This window comes from Haemaphysalis longicornis, unplaced genomic scaffold, assembly GCF_048455015.1.
Source record: "Haemaphysalis longicornis isolate Haplotype H1 unplaced genomic scaffold, Haemaphysalis longicornis Haplotype H1 scaffold_10, whole genome shotgun sequence".
In the NCBI taxonomy this organism is placed as follows: Eukaryota; Metazoa; Arthropoda; class Arachnida; order Ixodida; family Ixodidae; genus Haemaphysalis; species Haemaphysalis longicornis.
Window position 1 is genome coordinate 128,795,597 of NW_027526204.1, and position 18,639 is coordinate 128,814,235.

General features: G+C 47.6%; 2 protein-coding genes across 3 annotated transcripts; one reads left to right on the forward strand and one right to left on the reverse strand.

The window, feature by feature from the left end:
- Positions 1 to 3,157: 3,157 nt before the first annotated feature.
- On the reverse strand, positions 3,158 to 9,984 carry LOC144159313 (exonuclease 3'-5' domain-containing protein 2-like). Its single transcript, XM_077690720.1, has 3 exons — positions 8,877 to 9,984; positions 6,322 to 6,563; positions 3,158 to 3,890 (listed from the first exon to the last, which is right to left on the reverse strand). Exons 1-3 carry the CDS (start codon positions 9,798 to 9,800, stop codon positions 3,260 to 3,262), a joined length of 1,797 nt encoding a protein of 598 aa, XP_077546846.1. The 5' UTR covers positions 9,801 to 9,984; the 3' UTR covers positions 3,158 to 3,259.
- A 230-nt stretch (positions 9,985 to 10,214) lies between these two features.
- Positions 10,215 to 16,424, forward strand: LOC144159315 (uncharacterized). 2 transcript variants are annotated; one of them, XM_077690722.1, is made up of 4 exons: positions 10,215 to 10,387; positions 11,201 to 11,318; positions 13,192 to 13,539; positions 15,429 to 16,424. In XM_077690722.1, exons 2-4 carry the CDS (start codon positions 11,236 to 11,238, stop codon positions 15,568 to 15,570), a joined length of 573 nt encoding a protein of 190 aa, XP_077546848.1. In that variant the 5' UTR covers positions 10,215 to 10,387; positions 11,201 to 11,235; the 3' UTR covers positions 15,571 to 16,424. The 2 variants fall into 2 exon arrangements, with proteins under 2 accessions (XP_077546848.1, XP_077546847.1); XM_077690721.1 differs by lacking the exon at positions 10,215 to 10,387 and adding an exon at positions 10,463 to 10,601.
- The last annotated feature ends 2,215 nt before the right edge of the window (positions 16,425 to 18,639 follow it).

Consider the following 18,639-nt stretch of genomic DNA (forward strand, 5'->3'; position numbering starts at 1 on the left):
AGATGCATCAGTATAAGTCACAGAAGCAGGATACTTGTATGATGTAAAAAAAAACTCGGATCACAAATAAATACAGGCTTGGCAGCTCCAGAGGGGGCTTTATACATGCGGAGGTAAGTTTGAAGGTCAGCAAAAGAAATAGGACCCGGAGTTCAGGAACGCATGGCTCTAAGTACAAAACCCGATTCGAGACACACCGGGGAAGGCCGAGGTTAAATCGAAGAATGTGGCTCTCCAACAGGTATAAGAGTCGCAGTTTGTAGATAGGGCAAACGCAAAACAAGACGCAGCCAAACTCCATGACTGGCCGGACGTAGGATCGTTACAACAGAAAAAGTGTGTCTTGGTGCATCCATGCTTGTTTCCCACATATATCCTTTTCATGCGATTTAAATGCTCTTTCCGCTTTAGTGACTGATGCGTTAATATGTGTATGCTGATCAACAGCAGAAGTGTATGTAATACCAAGATACTTCAGCGAATCCACCTGCGGAATGAAGGAATGACGATTTTGTAATGACGATTTTGAATCTTGATGGACGATTTTTGTAAGCGAGAGGAACTGATACTGGTCCTGCAACCGGGAAGACAAGTAGAGCACTCTTCGACACATTTAACATTAAATGAATGCTGTCAAGCCATGTCTCCAACAGAGATGGAGAGATAGATGTCGCACGACCTTCCCCTTGAATCTTCACCCATCACCCACCTAGAAAATAAATATTTTTGTAGTCGTGTGACAGATTTAATCTATCAAAATGAAAGGTAAATGTAAAGCATTTTCGATGGAAATATTGGACAAAACTTTTAGATATCAATTTCGCTGAGTAGCCTGAGCTAGACTGACTCAATGAAGATAGACAAGCTTTATCTCTTTGTCTCTATCTTTATCTCTTTGACCATCATAATCAGCAGCAGCAACTAATGCATGATTCTTGCGTAGAGTTTCTTCTATGTGTTCTTGTAACTAGGATGGATGGTAGAACCGTTTTTCACGTTTCCCGAAATAAAGTTTAGTTGTAAGTTGACACTAGTCTTTTGCACGTTTTCTTCCGTACTAATCTGTTGAACGTTTTCTTTCATGCTTATCTTTGTTAACACTCGTCTGTTATACGTTTTCTTCCGTACTCACCTGTTGTTAACACTCGTTTAGAGTACATCTTCTTCTGTACTCATCAGTTGTTAACAGTCATTTATTCTACGTTTTCTTCCTCTTTCCTAAACTGGCCTTTGGCCCTCCTTACCTGTACAGGTGCTACTACTTTTTTTTTTTTATTCGAAAGCTTGCCCTGTGGCATAACGGTGCACGATTCACAGGTACACGAACAAGCTTGCTTCATGTATAAAGTCCACAAGTTGCAGATGAAATGGTCCATGAACCCAGCGCTGCAGGTCTGGAGGGTGGCCAGAGTGGAGGCCGGTTGCACGAAGGTGCCGTAATCGGATCTGATGCAGTCCCGGGCAGGTCCACAGCAGATGCTGCACACTCACATTCTGTACGGCGGAGTCGCAGAATGGGCATGTAGAGTCGTATGGGCGGCAGTACTGCGATGGCCAAGAGGCGGTCACAGACGGCGTAAGGGCCATCCCAGCGCGTATTCTCCGCAGTGCAACCAGGTGCAACCTCCTCTCGGCGAGTTAAGTCACCAGGGTACTTCTGTAATCACCTGATGTTACTGTCCCATCTGTTGCGTGTTTTCTTTCTTAGTCATGTGTTGTTACCGCTCATCTGTTATTCATGTTTTCTTCCATAGTGATCTGTTAACGTTTGTCTGTTGTACTTGTTTTTTTCGTACTCACCTGTTAAAGCTCGTGCAGTGTACATTTTCTTCTGTAGTAATCTGTGGTTAATGCTGGTCTGTTGTACACGTTTTATAACGTACTCGTCTGTAGTCAACGCTCGTCTCTTGTACTGTAGATGTTTTCTTCCGTATTCAACTGTTTCGCGCTCTTTCTTTTTTACTTACACATCTCCATCTTGCCCTACAGCAGTGTGCAGTCAGTGCATTGCAAGCCTGCCACTGCCACTGGAGCAAGCCGGTTCATTTTTGGCAGCAAATATTTTGGGAGTTCAGTGTGCACTACATTCATTTCCTAACTCATTTCAACTCATTGCAAATGAGACATTTTGCGTTTTTTTTATAAGTTCTTTATTACACGAGGCCTAATTAATGTTTATATCTTTATATAGCTAGGAAAAAAGAAAATCTGGCGGTCCCTTGTAGGCAGAAAACTCATCTGACGCGACCCCATGCACATGTGTGAAACAACCAACTTGGGGAGGAGTTGGATGGTGAGAGAGATTGGCTGGGTTTATCGCAGCATGGAATGCAGGCAGCAAGCCACAAGCAATGGCGGCAGGAAGGGGCAGCACAGTGCGGGCAGAGTAGACTGAATGTGGTGGTGGAAAACAGCAACTGCAAGTTACTTCGAAATGGGGAGGCCACGCGCATGTGTAAAGAATGGGCTGCAAATTACAGCGTCACTGGTTAACCACCTTTGCAAAGTGCATGGGCACACTTTTTTTCGCATGGCTTAAATCAGATATAGTAGACTGCAATATCTATTAGTGTTTTCGCACTTCAGATAGTTCAAAAATAAGTATATTATCCGGTTTGATATGCTAAATTCTGGATGATTCACACACCAAGCATGACGACTAATTTAGTGTCTTCCTTTTACACAATTTCTTACTCCTGGGAGGTGTGGGCGAGCATTAAAATGCTGTACATGCCTTCGATTTGATTGATGATTGATTGTAGGGTTTAATGCGCCGACGCAACGCAAGCGATGAGGCGCCCCGTAGTGGAGGGCTCCGGATTAATTTTGACCACCTGGGGATCTTGAACGTGCGCTGAAATCTCGTATACATGGGCGCTTTTGCTTTTCGCCTCCATCAGAAAAGCGGCCGTCGCGGCCGGGAATCGAACTCGCGTCCTCGTGCCCTACATGCCTTCCTCGCTCCTTATGTGTCCACAGGATATGTTGGCAGAGGAAAGGCACCCAGCATCGATTGTATTCGCTTCTGGTGCAATGGCAGATTCCCTCAGAGTCTGTACAGTAAAATACACAGTGCATGAAAACTCTGCGCTGCAAGGCTTAGCAGGCAGACTCAACAATGCGTTTTTTTTTCAGGATAAAATGGCTGACACAAGAGTAAAGATGGCACTTCTTTTATCAACACCTAGAGAAAAACAAACCATTCAACCAGCCCCCCTTTCATCCAACAAAGTCCTTCAGTGGAAGATGACAACCGCCATCACTCCTTCCGGTTCAAGTCCTCCATGGCAACACCGAGCTTCTTCAGCACACTGTCCACCAACTCCTGGCTGATCCCGATTTCGGCGAGGGTGGTATCCTTCGCCCGTCCCTGCGCAAACTTCAGCGCAAGCACTTCGCGGTGGTGGTCAACCGACCACAACGGCGGCATGTGCTTCGGCTTCATAGTGTCCAGAAAGTGTTGTCTCCACCTCAGCTCGAAATTGACCAGTCCGCCGTTCTCCTTGAAGTGCTCCACCACTTTGAGGCCGTGCGGGACAAACTTTTCATTGACAATCCTCCTGTCAACGTTGGCCGCTGCTTGAATGATTGCATCTGTGACCTCGTCGACCTTGAAGTGATCCCTAAGCACGTCCTCTAGCAGAGCCACCCTTTCTTGCGGCAGAAAGTTCCTGGCTTGAGCCAGTGTGCGACCGGCAGAACGAACCTTCCTCAAGACGGGGTCTTCCTTGAACTTGACCACTTCACTGCTATCTATGGGGGCGTTGCATTCCCTGGCCAACGCCTTGCGAAGGGCAATGTCCTTGAGGTTGCTCAGTTGGTGGCAGCGGATGCAGAGGAGAAGGATGTCGTGCGAGATGTGGTTCTTCATTATGTTCGGGAAATATTTCCTGTAAACAAAGTGGGGAAAGATGAGCATCTCTGCCAATGTTTTGTGACCGGCAATCTTTCTCCTTTGTTGAGCGACGGAAAAACGGAAAGAAAAGACACCCAAGAAGTCAACGGCACAGGTAACAAAAAAGGGTGTGCGGTGCTCGATGTGAAGCTACAAACATTAACAATAACAGCCCTCCGAATGAGAGGAGGAGGAATAAACTTTATCAGCAGTATGCAATTTAGGGGCAGGTGGTGACCACTGGGCGCATCCCACCAGTGACTTTGGCAGCACATTCAACCAGGGCTTTTTGGACCCAAGGGGGTCAGAGTTGCCCAGCGCGGCTTCCCATTGATCAGTAGAGGGGATTAGGGGAAAGGCATTTTGGGGGCACGCCCACGTAGTGTGGCAGGTGATGTTGCCATCTCCACAAAGCGAGCATATACCCTGCTCAGTGAGCAGGGTATATGTAGGGTTGTGCGTTTTCCCGAACATGTTTCAGCAGATTTGGGTTAAACTCGATTTCTCCCCGGATGGACCTTTCCAAAGGAGCGATCTGCACAACTGTGGTCTGACGTTCCGTCGTTCCTAACCAGTATTTGCTGGAAGCAAGCGCACAAGCACACCTTTTGAACTCATTGATTATTGGAATGACTCTACCACCCGCAACCTCAGAATTGGCAAATGCTACCCTGACATTGTTGTGCCTAGCTGATGGAAGCTGTGTTGTCTAAGGAACTTCCTCCCAGTTGAGATACGGTCATCGATTGGACAGGTTTCAAATGAAGACCGACGAGTTGCGCAAGCAGATCACAATAATGTATGTAAACAAGGATGAGGGAACAATCGATGACCAGCTCTTCGTGAATAGAATGTTTCATTTGCTAGATCAATGCTATTTACTGTCATTGTTTATTCATTTTCAAGTAAATGCCGAATTTTCGAGAGCAAATAACGACTAGAAAACCCTAATGTCGCTCCGATTACTTGCTCGAAATAAACCGAATTATAACGAGTTAGAGTTAAAAAGCTGATGATGCCCCATAAAATAAACTTAGTACATCTATCGATTTAGCCTGAAAAAATCCGAATTTCAGAACGGTTTCACAAAAACACCCTATTTCTGCCCAAATGTCAATACGAAAAACAGTACCAGATTTCTACCTTCTGATTTTGAAAAGATATAAAACCCGAAAATGAACAACCCTAGGCATATGCGATGAAGCTGTGTGCGACATGGTTTGAAGGAGCCAGCGCAAGTGTTCTTTCATTGTAGAAAGTGAGGGGTGGGTTGAGGGGGGGTGTTTCTAGTGGAGGAGGCGGTAGTGCGCTGTGATATCCGTGCGCGTAATAAGGCTACTTCGAGTGGATTGCACTCCGTGGTTAGGGCCTGCTCGGACAGTAAGACCTCGAGCTGCTGTCTGATCTGCCCGATTACCTCCAAAGCTGGTGTAGGAACATGTCCACACGAGCTCCGCAGGCATTTTGTGGGGTTTCGCTGAAGAATTTTGAGAGCTTTAGCTGATATGTGCCCTCGAGCATAGTTCCGCTGAGCAGATTGAGAGTAGGATAACATGACTGAGAGAGAGCTTACACTATCACTGCCTCCTCCACCACAGTAGGCAACTGGGTGCGGATGGTGAGAGAAGTGAGGGGGGGTTAAGAGAATTGATGACAACCAGGGCAGAGGCTGTGTGGTTTTAGTAGCTAAGCGGCACCTACATAATGGGTTGTAGATATGATGGGGTATTTTTCCACCAGGTAACATGTTCGTTTTTCCCTAGCGACGGGGTGCAAGTTGCAGGGTTGAGGCTAGGTTAGCATACGAGAAAAAAGGCAGCGAGATCTTGCAGTTAAACTGACTGCCTCTAGACAGGAAAACAGATTAAGTGTCGGCACTGCTACAGAATGTAAGTTCGCAGAGCAGGAACAATTTCCAAGGTAAGAATCACCAAATTTTCTAGCCTACAAGCCACACCTTTGTATAACGACCTGCCCCACAGCTTGTGCCTATGGGAGCCAGAGGGCCAAGAAACTGCTGGGTAGAGACAGTGTCCACCAAAATGTGGTGCTTCATTTAATCGCCAACTACGCCAACGTCACTCAGCCACTGGCATAAAATGCATAGCAACAGGGAGAAGACGAAGAAGATACACAGGTGAAGGTCGACGATAATGATGTGGGGACACGCCTGGCAATTGGACACTTGCGACTTCGCAGTTACGACAAAACAAGCACTTGGGTGCCTCTCAATTTTCGACAAATCTCCCAGCGATGCACCCAGTGTTAAAACAAGAGCAAAAATTTGCACCATACATAGACCGACAACAGCTTCAAAGCACTCAAAGCCACACCAATGGGATTTACAGTAGGCGCGGCCGCATGCCCAAGGGTAGGACAGAGGATTTCAACGCACCGTCAATATGTGTAGATTCTCACAAGCCTACCTGTACTCGTGAGGAACGACGTTCTTCCGCACGAGCGACTCCTTGGAGCCGCAGACGACGCAGATGTTGTCCCTGTTCTGGATGTAGTACTGTTCGTCCAGCACCGGCCTGTGGGATGGCTCAAAGTTGAGCTGAACAGCCAGGGGCTCATCACCGCTGGACACGATGGTGCCCAGCCCCCGGTCGACGTACCACTGGAGCTTCTTGAAGTTGCAGTTGCTCAGACACTCCCCGTCCGGGGCCTGCAAGCAGGTGTGCCCGGTAAGTGGAATGTGTTCACTCGATTTCTAGTGCAGAGGCAATCAATGGCCCATTGAGCAAAAAACACGACGTCTGTATCAGAAAAACGGCCCCTAAACCTCCCGTTAGCTACAATGTGTAGCCCATACCCACAAAGGTGCACTGGCCAACAGTTACCACTGGGTTAAATGGCCCATTTTAATGAGGCATGTGGAAATTATAGAGCGCGGCGGTGGCTGTGGCTACTATTAGACAGGTCAACATGCATGAGGTGCACAAGCCTCACCCGACGGTGCAACAGTCACAGAGTCAGGCCATTCTGTGTAGCACTACGCAGCGTACCCGTCCAAAGCATCTACACTTTTGACAGCCACAAGCTTCGCAGTAGCGAAACATGGCCGTCCACACTAGTACACTGCAAGCAACCCATGGCTAAATTCAGAAACATTACTCACACTGCAATAACTTGAAAGAGCACTCAGTGGCGTTCAACTTGAGATGAATGCTTTTGCATTCACAAATAATCAGAAGTACTTTTGTGCCCTTAGAGCTCTTGCGCTTCAACAGTGGGTGATACACCGATGATATACTAAAAACAACTTTCAGCTATCTGAATATTTTGCGGTTCTAAATTGCATGGTGAGCATGATGACGAAAACAGTGATGGATTTCGAGAATCAAGGAAGAAAACATGACAACAGTGACACATTTTGGCGTGTCACGCTTGAGGAAGAAGGTGAGAGAGCCAATGAATCCAACCATCAACAAGTGTTGAGGTGTGAATTTTTGACAATGCAAGACCCTATTCCGGTCCAGTTTCCTGTTCAAGACTGCGTTGACGTGAAGACCAAAACCAAGCAATGCCACTAAACGGGAGTGAGAGACACGAGAGAGTGGTCCATTTTACGGGCTCTGAAAGATTTCCAGAAAGAAGGCATTTGTAGGACAGGCCTCTCCCACTTTTAAGGTATTTGTAACATGGCTACCCATTCACCGCTGCCTCCTGCTCCGCAAAAGTAGCCTCCTATTTTGTGTCCCCCTAACACAAAGCCCTTCTCCTATATTGGCGACTGCTCCCCCACCCAACAGGAGCTGCAGACATACGCACACTTAGTTAAGTGTGTTGAGCTGCAAAGATAGTAGGGAACGAGATCTGCACTATCCAGACTCTTCCATACTGCTGAAGGTCTCTACTCCACTGTACCCTCTTTTACAAGTGATTGATTGATTGATTATGAGATTTAACGCACTGATGCTTTACAAGAGATGAGGCACGCCATAGTGGAGGACTCTGGATTAATTTTGACCGCCTCGGGATCCTTAACGTGCAACAAAATAAATGCATGGGCGTTTGCACTTTTCACCTCCACCAGAAAAGTGGCCGCCACAGCTGGGAATCGAACCCATGTCCTTGGGCTCAGCAGTACAACGCTTTAAACACCGAGCCACCACAGTGGGCCTTTCACAAGTGTCACCTGATCTGGCACTACTTCAACTAACCACACAACGCTTCTAAAAACTACCATTATTGGCTTACATCCCTCAACACATTCTGCGCTTCCCAATCTTCATCGACCTCCAGCTGGCCTAATTTGTACTTGGAAACAGCCGTGCATCATACTCCAGGAAAAAAAAAAAAAATCCGTCTGAACCTTTCACAAGTGTGTCACCTGAGAGAAGGTTCACAGTGTTTATTTTTTCCCCTGTTTCTAGGCAAACATTAGGCCAGCTTGATCACGTCGGCGAAGATCGGTAAGCGCAGAATGTATTGATGGATGTAAACCAACGATGGTTGGTTCTAGAAGTGTGGTGTAGGTAGTTGCAGTAATGCCACAAATCACACCACTGCCAGCAACTATTGGTGCCATGGGTGCCCACCACAGATGACTCTTGGGTGCGTCCCCGATTGATTACTACTGGGCCATTTTTTTCCTGAAGACAGGGATGGGGGTGGCACCACTCCCCTAATGCTAAGTGACATCCTCTCTTTTGAGCATGTGCGATTATCTTACCTCACCTTACTGCCATTTTTTACCCAGGTGAGGTGATTTTAGTTTGTAATGGCAACAACCAATCTATAGTCCATTTTTAACTATAGTAACATTAAAACGCTTGGTTGTGTGCTTGTGTTCTGCCTGAAACGCTCTTAATTTTTGCTTCACACTGAATAAAGTTGACGCGTTTAAACACTGCAACTCCAGCGCTAGCAGTTGTGGAAGTTCTTGACGCATATTCCTCGCGTAGGTTCCTCAGACATGACGATTTTTCTGCCACTTTTACTGCGAAGAGCCAACCCAATCGTGCGCAAGTAGTACCTGCAAAATGCAATTGCCGTAAAGCGGCGCCTTGCGCCACGCGTAAGATCGGAAGCAGCCGAGCTTTTTAGGCGTGCTCGGGCCCTCGTTCGACGAATCCGGTGACTTCTCCAGTTTCAAACCCCTGTCTGGCTTGGAGAAGGGAACGTCCAGCAGTCCATCACAGGCGGCCAATGTCCGGTCCTTGAGCCGCCTGTACCAGCCCGGTCTGTAAGAGGTCAACGCTAGCCTGTCCCGGACTACCTGGTCGAAGATCTGCACGGACAAGAGGACATCGGCGGCAGCGTAGTTAACTTGCGCAGCGCTGAGCGAGTCCGCTTCCCAGTTGCTACACGTAAGCAGCTTCGACTTATCCGCTCGGACGCCCAGGATAGTGCGGGCTTGCGTCTTCAGTCCGCCGACCGGGTAGTGTCTGAGTTCTGGAAAGAAGCGGAGAACGTGACGCAAGTCGAGGCAACCGCGAACTGGAAGCCCGTAGTCGCGAAGGAGCTTGTCAGCGTCGTCGCAGACCGCGACTCCAACCTTGACGATGGAGTCGTCGTTCAGGACGTTTTTCAGAGACTCAGGAAACAGTTCCTCGGCGTCTCCTGCACCGTCCGGGAACATTTTGCAGAGCCTCAGAAGCACGCTGAAGTCGGCGGTGGGGGCCAGTTGAAGGAGGGCCACATTTCGCCGGCACTTGCCTGCGGTAACCCACTCGCAGTCGAGCCCGAGAACGTTAGACTGGCGGCACAGCTTTAGGAAGAGTTCTTCCACCTTCTTGAACTCCTCGGGTGAAGAGCAAACGACCGCTTTGTTGGGAAACAGGCGCCGAGCGTATTTGTAAAACCTCTTTTCGAACTGGTAAGCGCAGAGTCCGAGGCATCCAGCGGTGCCGGCGATGACCACGAGCATGCGCCAGGGCACCGATTGTGTGGCGTTCATGGCAGCGATTATGCGGTACCGTGTTTCGGAGTCATCTCGCAGCCAGCGAAACTTGGAATCGGTACAGTTTTGTCTAGTTCAGGATATATAATGACGCGGAAAAGTGGCATCCGGCGTTTGCAATCTGTCAACACAATCGGCAACAACAACATAAGCACGTGCAACGCCACGTGGTATGGCTATGAGTAGTAGACAAATGAGACACAACAAAGATGTCAGTGGGTAGATAAATGTAACGCCAACTTTCCCTTGAATCTTTGCCAATCGCCAACCTAGAAAAAAAATATTATTTTTGTAATTGTGTGGCAGATATAATCTATCAAAATTAAAAGTAACTGTGAAGAGTTTTCGATGGCGATATTGGACTAAACTTTGTAATATCAATTTCGCTGGGCAGCATGAGATAGCGTAAATCAACAACGCGCATTGCATCGTGGGATAGGAATGGCCATATGCTCGTCTCCCAAAAAAGCAGAATGCGCAGGTCATAGGTGATTCTGCGTCAAAAAAATCCACTCCTGCTCAATGTTATGTAACTAGATACTATTCTTTACGCGTTAGAACGGGCTCGAAAGACCGTCGTAAAGGTAAGCGGCGGATCGTCCCGAATGCGCAGGTTGTATTAGAAGCAAAAAAAGCGGTAGAAAGGATCGTGTCGCGCGCGAACCCGCTCGTGCAATTCCAAACGCGATAACTGGCTAAGCGTAGCGCCCGTAGTCCTTCGCGTGTTTCCCTTTTAAAGCAGCGATGCCTTACTACAAAGGCGCACCTACGCGGCTGCAACGTCCGGCAAAAATTTAAGTAAGACGACTTTGTTTTGGTCGGATGCGCTCCATTTCGACTCCGTAGGAAGTGACCTAGTTCCTTGTTATTTCTAAGCGCGTTGCTTCGCGATTGATTCATCGCCCGTTTCAGCTAGAAAATTAATTTACAAACTGTAAATTTACCTCGCAGTGTTTTGAGGTCGAAAGGGCGAAGTTGGCTGGCCCCTGTGGCGCCTAAGCTGCGCTCGCAACGCGCCAACTCCAAAATCTTTCACGACAGAGCGAAAGTTTGAGACAAGCGGCGCTTGGTTTAAATGTAAGCTAATTTTTTGACGTATGTAAAGCCATGATCTGCAGTAGCGGCAGAGGAAGCCCGCTTTCTTCGTAAAATTTGTCATCACGTCGGTATGCTGCCGCCTTCGGGGTTCGAGCATGCGTATCGGTGATGTTTTGTTGGCTTGGGTTGTGTTCGCTGTGTGTGGGCGTGTGTGTACGCGCCATATTTCGGGCAGTATTTAGGCATTCGCGAAGTGGCTGCCGACTGTGGTCTCATCACATGAAGCAGCTGGTGCCTTCTACCTCGTCTTGACGTCAGGGGAGTTAACCACCGTCTTCCCCGTTTTTCTCCCTCCGTAGTGGAAGCTCAAGGCACGAGGCATGTTGATGCTAACATGGATAAGAAGCAGCTGCAGCACGGTCCAGTTCTCGAAGAGCTGCAGACAGCTTTCAAGAAGCTGAGGGTCAACCCCTTCAGGTACGGGACTGCCGTTTCGACGCTCATCTCATGCAGAGGGCTTGTGACAACCATAAACTTGTAACATTCGCCGTCGGCTGAGGAAGAACAGTTGGCAAGTTTCGTGCTCTCCCCTAGCACATCTGTTTTTTGTTCCCGCTTCACGGCCTTGAGAAGCGGAAGCAAGCTGTAGATTTGCTATGGGTTCAATCTGCCTCACTTACACAAAAGTAAGGTCTGTCGAGTTTTGCTTTTTTGTTTTGTTTTTAATGCTGTAAGGATTATTGATGTGCTTCTCGAAGCTTTTGAGCTCGTGTCTGCCTCTGCATTTGTGTCTCCATCCTTAGTGAGTAATGAGATTCCCCTATAGTAAGTGAGCTAACTATCCTACTTGTTACTGTGCATCACACAAGTGAGGTTGTTTGCAAGTGCTGACGGTAAGAGCCATCTGCTCGTCAGGTGGAGGCAAAAAGTGAACACGGTTGTGTTGAGATTTTGGTGCACGTTAAAGATCCCCAGGCGGTAAAAATTAATCCAGAACTTTTGACTACGGCGCACGTCATTGCCCAAGTGTAGCTTTGGCGCAGTAAAATTGCAAAATTAGTAAACTTGCAAAATTTTTTTCTTCGTGGTAATTTCGTTTGTGTTCTTATGCCCGTGCTACATGAGTCTTTCAAAGGCCTTTGAGTTGCATGTCTTTTGACTCAAATGACATCTTTGAGCTGCTACACAACGTTTTTCGAAGGCCTTTGGTTGAAATGCCTTTCAAGTCAAAGTTGCCCCACCAACGACCTTTGAGGTTCCAAAAAGGCCTTTGAAATGCAAACGGTGGTACTCTAGGGCGCAGTTTCTGCATACCGTAATTACAAAAACAACTGTTTGCTAGCAAAACTTGGTGTTGAAAGTGAAGGATCTTTATAATTTTTTACTTGTTTTTGTTTCTATCACTCACTGTATGATTTACAAGGTAGCTTGGTGCTCTCAACACCGGCGGTGCAAAAACAGAAAAATAAAAGTGGCTGTTAGTGAATATTTTGTGCACACTTGTAGATTGTTATCTATTTATAATTGTTTTTTTTTTCAATTTTAACCTTTATTATGTTTTTGTCAAAAACGAAACAGGGTAGCAGTGGTGAACCCAAAACACCAAACATGACACCACCATATGGCGACACCAAAACATTACCCTTTCCTTTAATGTCTGTGCTACGTGAGCGTTTGAAAGGACATTTGAGGCAAATCTCCTTCGAAATTTGAAATGCCATTCGAACTGGAAGGACTTCCGCTGATCAACATAACATTTCTCAAAGGCAGTTTAAAGTTTCCGCATTCACCTGCTATGTTTTTGTGTCACCGCTGCTCCGCACTCTCTCATTCTCATAACTTGGCAAAAAGAACTTAATGAATGTCAGGCCAAAAAACGCCTTTGTGAGCGATAAAATTGGTTATGACCAACATACAGAAGCACAACATGTACAAAATAAGCAATTTTTTTTCTTTTTCCACCGCCTTTGTTGAGGGCACCCAGTTACCTTGTAATCATAGACCGAGTGATAGTAAACAAAAAACAAGAAAAATTATGAAGATTATGGTGTTTAAAAATCAAGTTTTCTTTGTAAATAACTTATTTTTGTAAACGTGGCATGCGGAAACTACGTGCAAGAGTACAAACGTTTGCGTTTCAAAGGCCTTTGAGGTTCTCAAAGGTTGTTGGTGGTACTCCTTTGACTGAAATGGCATTTAAACCAAACGCCTTCGAATAACATCGCGCAGCAGCTAAAAGGTGATGTTTGAGTCAAACGGCATTCGAGTCAAAGGCCTTCGAAGCGCTCGTGTAGCACGGGTATAAAAGAAAAAGTTCGGCAAGTTCCCCCCCCATTCCTTCCCCCTACAGTGAAGGCCGTCGGCAGGCCCAAGGTGGGCTGCAAAAGTACCACCACCACGGCCACCATCACCACAACCATCTGAGTGGTCCGCTGCGGAAGTACCGGACACGGTCTGCGCCGACCGGTACTACGGACAGCGGCGCCACTGAGCAGAAAGTGCCTGCGGCCTCCGAAAAGATCCAGTTCCGGCCGACACCGCAGCCTGCGCCAGTGAGCGCCCCGGGCAGCAGCAGCAGCATCAGCATCAGCAGCAGCAGCTCTGATGAGAAACTGGCCGCTGTTTCTGAAAAGCTCAAGCAGGCCAGGCTGGAGAGCCCTATCCCTCCGCCAGACGCCGGCCACCCTCCGACTGTCAGGTACAGCCACTACGCTTACCAAGAGGGATTTTAAATTAGTCTCCAGGCGTCAGTGAGATATGGGGGTGCTAAATTCACTAACTGCAAAGTAGCACAGCTTGATCTTCTCGCAGCATGGTGCAATTTTCATTCCGTCTTATACCCCTGTCACACGGGCACTTACAATCACGGTTGAGTCTATCCGGATCGAACTCAAGCCGGATCGGGCGCTGCTACACAGCCAGTTTCAGTCGCGATCGAGTTTGATCCCGCTCGGATTAAATCCTGGTTTCCCAAGCGCGATTGAGCCTTCCAAGTATGATCGGACAAAAGCAGTGATACTCTCGTCCCCGCTGAGTAATGGCACAGAAGGTGACAACTAAAACTAACGCCACAAGTATGAAATAACTTGACTCAAATAAACGGGCGATAGCATTTGTATAGTTAGGTATACCTACGATCATGCGAAGTTACCAGGCGCCGGCCGCAGAATACATTTTTGGTACCATCTAGTGTACGTGAGTACAACCGGCGCATCTTCTATATCGGGATCGTAACAAGCCGGGTAGCAGCGGCGATTCGTCGAGCGCGCTTGAAAAGTCAATCGTGGTTCACTTCAATCCGGATTGAAAGTGCTTGTGTGACAGGGGTATTAACCATTTTCTGCCACTTTCTGCTACTATGATTGGATTGGATTGGAACGGTAATCATACCCCTCTGAGACGGGTTGACTAGCCCGAGGAAATCCCAGGAGTGTCATAGCTGGTTGACCGGCTACACTGTTGCCAAGAGCTTTTTCTCCTCGCAGCTCACAAAAGTGTCATATTACCATTCTGTATTTTCTCACATTCTAGTTGGCATACATGTGAATTTGCTCATGTTTGGATTTTTTTTTTTTTTTTTTCGCGAAACTGCGGCGCCTTACAATGAAAAACTAGTGCGATTTGAAGCCTGAAAGGGCGTGTACCTTGCGGCAAAGCCAGCTTTATCTGATGAAAAGCGGCATGAAGACGATGCCAAAGTTCAAACCAAAGTCGGCTTTAATTTTTATTTGAATTTTTCAGGAACTCTCAACATGTAGAAGCACACTGAAACTTATGCTAAACTAGTTATTTGCAGACTATTAGTGGTTTCGAGTACTTGTTCGCTAGTTTTGAGAATTACTGTCATGAGGGGCGCACGAATGAATGAATGAATTGTCAAGAAAAAGGAAAGGAAAGACCACCAGGTGCTTTTGTGCTTTTGTGGGTGCTTTTGTGAGCAAGGAATAGGTTGCCCACATGACATCAGCTCAGCTTTTAGTGCACCATAAAAGTGCGTAAAAAAGATAAGAATGGGGTGGAGTGCATTCGGTAGGCGTTCTCAGAAAATGAATGACAGCCTACCATTGTCCCCAAAGAAGAAAGTGTACGACAGCTGCATCTTACCGGTACTCGCCTACAGTGCATAAACTTGGAAGCTCACTAAAAGGGTTCAACTTAAATTTAGGACGGCTCAGCCAGCAATGGAAAGGTAGATGATAGGTGTAACGTTAATGGAAAAGAATAAAGCGGAGTGGGTCAGGGAAAAATGCGGGTTAAGGACTAATTAGTAGAAATTAAGAAAAAATGGACGTGGGCAGGGCACTTAATGCGAAGGCAAGATAACCATTGGTCATTAAGGGTAACAGAGTGGATCCCAAGAGAAGGCAAGTGTGGCAGGGGGCGGCAGAAAGTTAGGTGGGCAGACGAGATCAGTAAGTTTGCAGGGATAAATTGGTTGCAGTTTGCACAGGACCGGGATAATTGGAGATCTATGGGAGAGGCCTTTGCCCTGCAGTGGGCGTGATAGGCTGATAATGTTACAAGTGCATTGCTCAAATAGCGACTATGGGTGGGGTGTTCAAGCCGTTGGGCGGTCTTTGTTGGCAGGACACCGCCAACGGCAGACCTGACGTGCTCGCAGCAAGCCAGGATGGACGACACGACCGTCGACGAACTCGCCGGCTACTTCGACAACCTTGTGTACATCCCGAGGAAGATGTCCATCATGGCCGAGATGATGTACATGTAGCAGCGCGGCATCTTGATGGCACGCGATCCGAGAACAAAGAGACCCAGTTGACCTCCGACGGTCAACTGCACTAGGAGAAAAACGGTCGTGTCACGGCAATAAATTGTAGGCTCTGGATGCTGCCCACGGACGCGGTTATCTTTGCTTTTTTTTGTTTTGTTTTCGTTGCGAGGGCAGTCTTTATTTTAGCTTGCGCTGGCCAAGAGGGAAACTTTTGTCGATTTTGTGATAGCTGGGTTCTGGCTTCTGGATTCTGGAGCGACGAACTGTCGGCAAGGTTTTTAGTCCAAAACCATCGTAGGTTTGTGCAAAGAACGCTTTATGCGCAGCGTTTCTGTTGCAGAGGTCATTGCCGAAGTGTTGGTGTAGATCCTTCCGGCGATGGAAACCGTTTGCTGCAATAATGAAACGGGTACCTAATTTGAGGCGCTAGATGGACCTCATGTGTAGCCTTTCATCGCTGTTGGCTGAAAGTTGGAAGCGTTGCCGTGATGGCACTTTCAAACTGCCGCCACATCGCGCACGACAGTCAGAAGGCGAAAGATGCCGAGTTTGAAGAATGAGAGTTTTCTTTTTTTTTTCGTTCTGTAGCCTTGGAGTGCGTTTGAAGCTAAGTGAGCTGTTGTTTGTGGTGTGAGAATGTAGTTGCATACAGTCCGTCAAAAGGAGTAGAGAGGTGCTGGGCTTGTGAATTCTGCGCGCCAAAGAGAGATTCCCCTCCTCGAAGCAACTTTCCTTGCTTCCGCTCTTTTCCTTTTGTATGCCTAGGAGCGGTGCCAGTGGTGTGGCCAGTTCCTTAGGCGAGATTTGTGGAGTTGTCAGACGGATGAATAAAGTGTTTTCAATTTTTTTCACTGTTGTCACATGCTTTTGCATGATCGAACCGGTAACACGTGTTTCTTTTGAGTTGCATGCTCCATTGGATAAAAGTATTTTATTTTTGTATTTTCATATCTGGCGACACGCTTGCCAGAGTGTTTAAAAACTTCAGAGCCTAGAAAAAAATGTGTGCCACAAGTTACAGGGCAAACTTTGGTAGGCCTATAGAACTGAAAGGGTAGCACTAGAGCCACTAGATCGGTTATTTAGTGGCTCTAGGTAGCACTGTATACACCTTCAGCTTCGCGATCACTGCGCCGCCTGCCGCCGCTTCTCCGTGGCTCTTACAGGAGGAGCGCTGCGTGGCTGATAGGGGCTCATGCAGTGTTTTGGTTCTCTTTCGCTTCTTTTTGCCTTTCTGTGCCCTAAACAACTTTTTATGGTGATGTCTGTAAGAAAATAGTATGTCTAGGGCATTTCAGAAAACATCTGCGTCTTGGTAGAGTGCTTGAAAGCCAACAAGAACTAACCGGGGAAAGTGGTTTGCGCGCTTCTAGGCCGCTCGTACGGGCATTGGTGACAGCAGCAGCATATCACCACTGTCACCTCCGAATACGTCGGGTACAAGTGAATTCTACTGTCGCCTCATTTAGACCTGATATTGGCCCCATGAGAGGTTGGTTTCGGTTTGCAGCGCGGACAACAAATGTGGCTTTGTTTCGAATATAGACGTCGTAGAAAAGCATGTTTTGGGGATGTGATTACCCAATACCTGACAATAAATTGTGCCTCCGTGGGAATATAAGCCACGCGAAAATGTTAAGTATATTCCAAGGCTGTGGTTCGAAAAATATGTGCCCACTCGCACCTTATAGCAAGGACTAAGGAAAGTTAATGAAACCAGGGGAAAATAAATGGTCTGCCAAGTCCAGAAAAAGCAGAACAGCTGCTACGCGATTGAAAAAACCCAGTGCAGCTTCGGAAACGCTAAAGACATTTGTCGAAACGTAAGCAAGGTAGTACTCACCAGACCAACTTGCTGTGAAATGCAGTGATATTTCGCAAGATTAGGGGGAAGGGGGGGGGGGGGGGGACGCTTAGCTATCTTTGTGCATAAATGCAGAGCGGAATTGAGGAATTAATGTTTCAGTAATCACACGCACAAGTTTCACATTCTTTCCTTTTTTTTTGACCAACGAACAGCTGATCCCTTGGCAGACATATTTTTTTGAAGTATACAGCAAGTTCACAAGCGATAAGTAGTAGTAGTAGTAGTTTGAAAATTTAATGAGCCTTATAAAGTAGGAGTGGTTCCGTAGTCCGGGAATCCAAGTGACGACCGGGCAACCGACGCCCTAGATGCCAGTAGTTGCTGGACGTCCAGGTGGTCGCTGGTGATCAGGTTCTCCCACAGCTCATGGAGGGGGAGGGGGGAAGGAAAGGGTGGGAGGTCAGGGTTATGCGTACACTCTAATATAATGTGGACGAGTGTGCCAGGGTTAGAGCAAAAAGTGCATTGGGCGAGAAATTGAGTGGGAAACGTGGTGTAAGCGAATTGGATGCGACGAAGAGTCGTTTCTTCTGATTTGGACAGCTTGGAGTGAGGTTGAGGGAATTGTTGCCTGTCACGTCGATAGTACTGTGTAATGTCCTGAAACGTAACCAGTGGTGTGGACTCCGCTTGTTCTTCTGGGGCCTGGGAGGAGAGTGCGCAGGCTTGATGATGGGCAAAATTATTGCCTGTCAATGTACAGTGGGCGAGTGTCCAGACGAGGGCAACGTTTCTTTGTGGCTGATGTCGCGAGAGGAGGCGGAAAGTTGGTGGGGCCACCCTCCCCGCCAAGAAGCTCCGACAGGCAGCTTGGGAGTCGGTTAAGATGACCGCGCTCTTGGTGTGAATAAGTGCGAGTGCGATCGCCAGTTCCTCAGCAATCTTAATTGAAGCACAGGTTATAAGGGCCGATTTGGTGGTGACGGTTGCAACCTTGTGCTGCCCGCCTGGATACGAGCTAGCGTCTGTATACGCGACGTCCAGACGGTCCCCATAGATGTTCTCGTGGGCTTGACTCCGTGCTTGTCTTCTGCCCGGGTGGAGATCAGGGTGCATGTTCTTCGGTACTGGGCGAACCCGTACAGCAGATCTCCAAGCCTCGGGGAGGACAAGAAGAGCAGGAGGAGATGCTGGGTGCGCGAGTCGTAGGCGTTTGAGTAACCCAAGGTTTGAGTGAGCCGGACACGTTGGCTGGCAAG